Genomic DNA, 8,357 nt, shown 5'->3' on the forward strand with positions numbered 1-8,357 from the left:
AACACAGACTTTCCTTTGTTTTCAATAAAGCAATACTGGTCCTCCCATTCACTGTTGAAGTTATAATTTCTTTGCCTTTTAGCCATGTTAAGAAGAGTTATGTTTAATGAAATATAACTGATTATAAACTGAATAATTTAAAAGTTTAAATAGTAATGAAAAAAGCACACGAAACATGTTGAATGTACAACTTATCACAACACAAGGCACTCAAAACGTATTCCATAAGCCCTGCATAAGCTCACAAGTAATATATACCGAATGTTCGCCTGAAAGCTAGGAACTGGGAACATTCCAATTGCAAGACTTTCATAAATCGTTTGTTCATTGTTTACGGCACAGCTTTGTTGGGATTAAAGTTACTTTGTGGGCAAATTAATAATAATAATAATGCTATTTGTTTTACGTCCCACTATGTGGGCAAATTGGGTTTCCCATTGTCGTCTTGCTGACACTCTGTCATGGTAGGTAGTTTATGTCATTGCAATCAAGTGAATAAGGAAGCGGTTCTGTTTGGCAGAATAAATATGCGGCTATATTTGGCTCCATGAGTAGAGAGGGCCTTATACCTGGCGCTAGCCCCCCATCCACAGTGAGAGGTTTGCGGAGGATTTCCCTTTGTCGCAACTACTTACATGTCGAATAGCTGTCTTTCTGAACCTTTCTTCTATCTCTTCACTAATTGCGGACACGAGTCAGTTAGATCACATTTATGGCTTACTCAAAGATCTTTGTGTATCTGGAGGTACGGATATAACAAATTTCCTGACTTTGAGGACGGTATTTTTAAGGGAAAAGTAAGAATATTTATTGAAATGCAAAAGTATTGTTTTCAAATATTAAGTAAAATTTAATTTAGAAATTAATTGCTAAGGGCGCCATAAAAAAGCACCGCGGGCGCCGCGTTGGACAGGGCTGGTGTAGACCATACTATCAGAGACTCGAAGCTGAGTTGGGGGTTGGGAAATAACTTCCTACAAGGTTCAATGGCCTAGACCGGTTGAACTCTTGTGGGAAGGTAATGGACCCTCAGTTGAGAAAATGAAACTGAAATCCCATTCATTATAGCATCTCTACTCCAGTGGAAATGTGTCCGTTCTGTTTGGTAGGAGCAGCATAAATTTCTGTTGGTAGTAGCTCTAAAATTCTTGACAGGCTTGCTGTAAAAACATAGTCCTACATTCACGGAATGTCTATTGGATCTAGTACAAAAGCTAGGATGCCTCATGTAGGCAATGCACGTTTGCAGGCCCTTGTCAACGTGAGAAATTTGGAAGGGTTACAGATGCATGGGAGGTGATGGCTAATCAGGCTATCGCTCACCTTCCATCTTTTAGTACTCAATATTAACTGACTATCTGGACGGTTCAAGCTAGCGAAATCTTGTGAAAACCGATGCATCGATGAACACCAGTGCAGGAAACAGAATAGAGTGAAAAAAAGTCGTGCAACATTGGATGCAGTTACAAACTAATATATAGTGGTGCCTATGAAACATCTAGTGGTGTTGGCATTGTTGTATATGCACTGTTTGACAGCAGTGTTTAAAAAGTTCAACAGTATGATGATTGCCTGATGAAAATTATCTATATCGCAGCTGGAAGGAAAATCTACTTCTTCGGTGCGTACACCCCGCAGTCAGGCCAGATGACTTCTACATAAGATGCCTTGAAAAAAAGACCACTGGAGTGCCCCCCTCCCGAATATTAACTTATCATTGCTGGCTATCTAAATGGGCGTGTTGGTCGCAGAGAGGAAGACCATGCTGCCCCTGTGAGCATACATATGGAGAAAAGTACAGTGGAATCTCGAATCACCTTGGGAGCTAAATTTTGTTTTGAGTTATCGAAATTTCCAGATGTAGAGAATACCGTTTTTGAGAATGTATGGCACATAATTTAATCATATATGTATCTGCGGGCTTATACTGAATACATTATTTTTAACAGTATTTAAAAATATACAGAATAACTCTATTTTAGGGTGTAATTTTAATTATAACCCTTATTACAGTAACTTTTTAGAAGACAGGATACAGTACATACAGTAATAAAATGTGGCTGGGCTGAGTGGCGCAGATCTGACCCCAACTGGGCCGATTCGATTCTGGCTCAGTCTGGTGGTATTTGAAGGTGCTGAAATATGTCAGCCTCATGTCGGTAGATTTACTGGCATGTAAGAGAACTCCTACGGGACTAAATTCCGGCACCTCAGCGTCTCCATAAACCGTAAAAGTAGTAAGTGGGACATAAAGCCAGTAACATTATTTAGTAGTGAAACAAGAAACATACCTCCGTTAACCCCTTTGGAAGAAATCAGTTAGTCTCTTTTGTTTGTTACTGTTAACCTTTCCTCCCTTCACGTTGAAACTCCTCGTCAGTACTACCACGCAGCCGAGATTCGTAAATGGAGCCTGTCATCTGCAACTTCAGGGGTTGCTTTCGTACATGACCGGTAATTAGCTGGCCATACACGGAAAGATTTTTTGGCAGGCCTCGCCTTTGCGGCCAGATCCGACGGACCGCCTGCCAGGCGTGACCTTCACAGACCTGGCCTGCTGCTCGCCACCAACTGTGACACCCAGCCTGTTGTATTGTGCAACATGATCTGTCAACATTCCAGACCTTCCCGTTAATGGGATGATTTGTGTGTTCTCGGCAGGCCAAGTCTCATCCGCTGGCCTTTCAAACTAGTTTGAAATCCTTGCCGTACTTAGAACTGTGCGATGGACATCGAAGCAGACAGTGTCCAGAGAAAAAGCAAATTGCGCTACACTGAGGACGATCTGGATCTTTTGTGGACCATAATACCTACGTAGTGCAATAATTATTAATTATTAACCGATAAATCATGGCCGATAAAACTATAGAACTATATATTTGGAAGCTGCTGGGATATAGGTGGTGCTGAGTAATGGCATTCAGAGTACAAACAGCGCGTCTTAGTGTTATGAAAGGTGTTGCTCATAGGGTCAGTCGTGCAGCAATAGCACTGCCTGGCCCAGTGAGGAAAGCAATGGCAAACTACCTCACTCCTCGTCTTGCCTAGTATGCCTCATTTTGGTACTGCCATTGATTTTTGCGGTTTTCATATAACTGCATAGCCTTTGGTGGTGCTATTTGAGGATCCAACCAGCCTCTGGGCTGATGACCTAACAGACAGACTTAGTTTCAAGTGTACTCGACAGTAGCAGTCAGAAATTTTTCGAATCGTAATCTGTTTACCCTCCAGGGTCGGTTTTTCCCTCGGGCTTAGGGAGGAATTCCACCTCTACCGCCTCAAGGGCAGTGTACTGGAGCTTCAGACTCTGGGTAGGGGGATACAACTGGGGAGGATGACCAGTACCTCGCCCACGCGGCCTCACCTGGAATGCTGAACAGGGGCCTTGTGGGGGATGGGAAGATTGGAAGGGATAGACAAGGAAGTGGGAAGGAAGCGACCGTAGCCTTAAGTTAGGTAGCATCCCGGCATTTGCCTGGAGGAGAAGTGGGAAACCACGGAAAACCACTTCCAGGATGGCTGAGGTGGGAATCGAACCCACCTCTACTCAGTTGACCTCCCGAGGCTGTGTGGACCCCTTTCCAGCCCTCGTACCACTTTTCAAATTTTGTGGCAGAGCCGGGAATCGAACCCGGGCCTCCGGGGGTGGCAGCTAATCACACTAACCACTACACTACGGAGGCGGGTCAGTAATTTTTACTCACCATAATGTTGGTTCATAGACGTCATCTGCTCCCACTCCACTTCTCTCAAAGGATTAGATTTTCTTAGTTTCTTTTCGGAAGCTGCTTCTTCAATTCTGAATTTTCTTCTTCACAAAACTATGATCTGCGTTAGGAAAGGTTTCCGCACGCATTCAACTAGATCATTCTATGCCCTACTTCTTAAATTTTTATTCATGTACGCCTCATGTTTTAATTACCAGAGACACGGCCGCTCTCTGTACATTTCAATAAATTTCTCTAGCAGTGCCTTTGTCCACTCCCATGCTTTCCTTACAAGAGGCTTGATCTGTGAGGCGAGGTCTTTCTGTTGAGGTGCTGACAACAGATATGGCCTGTAGCAGATTACGCCTCAAACTGACGTTGCTCACTAACGAGCAGCCCTAGCCTGTCGGTATGCGTCACAAAAGACCTCGCCTGTCAGAATTCCTTTCCGTGTATGGCCAGCAATTTATTCACACCCGAGAAACAGTGAGGCTTCGCCAATTTTCCGATCACTAGAAGTTTTAGTTTTTTGGTTTCCGTCACATTAGCTAAACTGAATTTCGAGTAATAGAGAAATAAATAGACATGATAAATACACATGATAAATAGGACAAACAGCCGGGAAATTTGTTACTTCCAGATACTGAAAATTTGAGTAATGAAGGTTTGAGATATCGAGGTTCGACTGTACAACAACGGCAAGTAAATCCTCTATTTTGCTCAAGCTCGTGGCTTGGCCATCACAGACACCTGGTTTAAGAAATGTGGTCCACATCTAATCACATACAACGGCACAGATACAACCCAATATGACTAAATCCTTGCCAGACGTTGATAACTCAAGACATGCAGTGTAAAAGTAATATTGTTTGAGTCTGTTATAAAGCAACACTGATTGCTGATCTGTAAGCTACCCATCAACCCACCAACAAACAAACCTATAGAGCAAATTGTACCTACAAGAATCAAATGATAACACTTCATAGAGATGGAATCCAATGTCATTACATGACTTGCACCACTGCCGATTACCACTGTGGAAGAGAGCTGGATGAAACTGAAACGGGCTGCTCATGAAGCTGCTCTTGTTGTCCTTGGAACGACAATGCCAAGACACCAATTGATCGGTAGAGATACATGGCTTTGGGATGTGTACCGAACAGCCCATAGCGAATCATCATATAGCCACAACGAAATCTGTACTGTATGCAGATCTCAATGCAAAACTTGAAGCGCATGAAGGCAAGTGAGATCTACTCGCCAAATCATGACATCACAAAATGCAAGTCATGAATCGATTCTATGATGTCTGTGATGAATAAAAAGGCAACTTGCTGGTTGATTGGAGAAGGGCCTAAGAATGAAATTTAATTTGAAGAGGTCAAGGTTTTTGTGAAGGAAGGAAAGAAGCTGCACTGTGTGTGCTAATTATTGCCCAGCCTGGCTGCTTTGTCGCACTATGAAGGTCTTCAAATGTGTTCTGGACTAAAGGATTTGTGAAGTCATTAAACTTACCAACAAGCAAGCTGGGTTTGTGAAGAATTGCAGTACAACTGATGCAATTCATGCTGCATAGCTCTTAGTCGAGGAATCCTGAGGAGGACAAGCCACTTCATCTTGCATTCTTGGACCTCAAGACCTTCGATCAAGTACCACAGTCTCATCTAGCTATCACTTCGAGCACATAGTGTGCTAGAATATCTTGTCAGATGGATGCAGCTGCTTTATTCTGAATCGAAGATTTATGTCCAAACTACTGCAGGTCCATCCAAAGACTTTCCCATCATAGTCAGCGTACACCAAGGTTTTGTCCTATTGCCACTCCGGTTCAAGTTAGTGACAGCTGACCTGCACTGGCTATTATTGTGGACGCTTCTCTGTACTGACGATGCCATGTTGGCTGCAGAGAACAAGCTGCATCTACAATGCCAAACTCAAGAATTAAGCGACTGACTGGCTCAATACCGCCTGCACCTGTACGAGAAGGAAACAGAGTACATGACATCAGGTCCACAGAAAAAGGGATCCATCAAAGTAGACGGTGACGACCTGCTGTGAGTGATAGTTATTATTTTAAAATTGAGCAAGGTAGTCTGATGGTAGTTGAACATTGACCTCATCATTTGCAGTTGCAGTAGTGGAAATTCCTTTGTTCCTCGATAGCTGACTATGGCAGACTTGTCAAGGAGGTCAACATGAGAATTTATGCACCCTCTTGAACAACAACCAGTCACTTGCGACCACAGAATGAAAGATTGTATAAAATAAAAATAATGTATCTTCCGTCCTGTCTCTCTCTGGAGACAAAGATGCTGAGGTGGACAGTGGGTATCACTAAATTAGATTGAGTTTCCAATGGCAGCATGAGCAGACAGTTTGGCGTTGCACCAGTCCACAAGAAAATGCGCAAAAGTCGTCTCATGGTTTGGATGTTTTTTATGTGCAGCAGCAGACACAGTTGCCAAGACAGGCAACAACCTGGAGGTTGTGGCAGATGACCAGAAGGACAACCTAAGCAATCTTGGGTTACCTCTACATAGTGACCTCGTGTGTGAATATCCAGCCAAATGCTACCCAAGATATTAATTAACTATAGACTGCAGATCCATGTAGCACATGCTCCGAGGCGTGATAAACGCTAAAGGAAATGATGATGATGATAATGATGTAATATAAACGAATTTGTTATATTATTATTATTATTATAATAATAATAATAATAATAATAACAACCAGTGTAAGACTGCAAGCCAGAATAACATTGCAGCAGCTGAGATCGTGTGGACGTATGCGATGCATGGATGCTAACAGATTACCTAAGCAAGTGCATGGTCTAAAAATTGGAGACAAAAGACCAAGAGAGTGATCAAGGCTTGGGGTACAAGGATATGGTGAAAACTGACATAGAACAGCAAGAACATATCTTGGAAAGCATCGAAGAGGGAGAGAGGTTCAAAGACCAGAACTCGTTTGGCGATGCATTGCTTAAAGTGGAACAACGTGGGGTATGAGGTATGAGAAGAGAATAATATGGCCTCTGCTACCATGAGTAGATATCGATTTGATGCTATCTATCTGTACATCAGTTTCAGGGCTCAGATTTATTCTGCCAGATTGCAGAGTAAATCTTGTCTCTATACATGTGGACATCATACATCTGGGAGTGCTGATTGATTCATCCTTCAAAAATCAGACTAGCTATGCGGGATTTGAACCTGCGATCTTGGGATTTGGAGGCAGATACTCTACAGCTGATCCACTAAGGGAGCTTTCTGTAAATTAGAATGCCTAATATGAAAATAGTGGCTATTTAGAAATGAACTCAAATGGGATCTGGTGCATTGGACATCAAAAAGATACAGTTGTAGTAATTAGGAAATGTTCGAATTATGGGAATAAAGAGGTGCGTTGATAAATTCAGTAAAAAATAACAAATTCCATAGTAGACAACACAGTAATTCCCACTTTACTTCCAGCAGTAGTGTGAACAAAACACACCCTTAGGCAAAATTTACACAAGTAAATATGGTATTATTTTATGAATATGTTGACTTTTAAATGCAGGATAATCTCTGAAAAGGCAGTTGACTTGACATGTTTTTAATGTTTTGTATTATTTTCAGCTGAATGGGTTCTGAAAATAGCTCCTCAGTACTACGATCTGAATAATTTCCCCCAGTGTGAAGCCAAGAGACAATTGGAACTACTTCAAGCAAAGATGGAGACTCGGCAGTATCAAGAAGGCTTCTGATGAAATTCCACAAGCTAGTGTAGTGCTTATGCTGGAGTGCTTCGTTGACAAATGTCTTCATTCAGCTTGGTGACTTTTCAGCAAGCTATGTGGACATTTTGCATTTCAGTTCCATTTCGTGCAAAGTAAGAAAGTGATCGATACATTAATGTATACCCCACAATATTTTATTATCTTTTCCCAGCATGATAGTATACTGAATTTCTCTGTTTCCACCAAATCTAATATCAATATTTTGATTTGTCTAGAATTCAAGTTCTCATTCGATAGTATCTTGTTAATGTTTTACTCATCTACACACAGTCCAGTGATATTGGCAAAAATAATTAACTTAACTTTTTGTCTACAAAACATTGTTGGGCATGTAATAAATTGTTTAATATGCCCAGTTCTTGTCATTCCAAAGACTTAAGTTTAGTTTAAAAGTACTAAGTTTTTGCTTATTTGATTTTTGTCATACTGTTTCTCATGAACGTAATTGATAGGAAGATATTCTCATGCGAAAGTTGAAGTTTTTCATCGTTTTGTATTGTCAGAACTGTTTGTATCAGAAGTGTTTGTACTTGTGAAGTTTGTTGTATATACTGTATAATTAGATTTTATTCCAACTTATATGACGTTTATTTATCACACTTATATTCATTTACAATATTCCTTCCAAAATCCTGTATATCAGCTACCCAGCTTTAACTGTTTTTGGTCAGTTATCCTACATATTTATGCATGAGAGTATTCTTCAAGTTAGGAATTCTCCTGCATTCTTTAAAATGCCTGTCTGGAATCCGGAACTATTCTTGCAATCAAGCATTGATAAAAGAATAATATTTACTAGTTGCAGATTACTATAAAAATCTATTTTGTATCACTCCCTAACTGTCCTGACGTGTGGCTTGTTTAAT

At 41.1% G+C, this 8,357-nt stretch overlaps 1 protein-coding gene across 2 annotated transcripts in view; it reads left to right on the forward strand.

Annotated features, from left to right (window-relative positions):
• Dhx15 (DEAH-box helicase 15) overlaps window positions 1-8,003 on the forward strand; it is a 204,095-nt gene extending 196,092 nt beyond the window's left edge. For both annotated transcript variants that reach the window (XM_067147359.2, XM_067147358.2), the window contains one exon: window positions 7,331-8,003. In XM_067147359.2, coding sequence (XP_067003460.1) covers window positions 7,331-7,458 — 128 coding nt within the window. In that variant the 3' untranslated portion in view covers window positions 7,459-8,003. The remainder of the gene's footprint in view (window positions 1-7,330) is intronic.
• The last annotated feature ends 354 nt before the right edge of the window (window positions 8,004-8,357 follow it).

This window comes from Anabrus simplex, chromosome 5 (genome assembly GCF_040414725.1).
Source record: "Anabrus simplex isolate iqAnaSimp1 chromosome 5, ASM4041472v1, whole genome shotgun sequence".
Classification (NCBI taxonomy): Eukaryota; Metazoa; Arthropoda; class Insecta; order Orthoptera; family Tettigoniidae; genus Anabrus; species Anabrus simplex.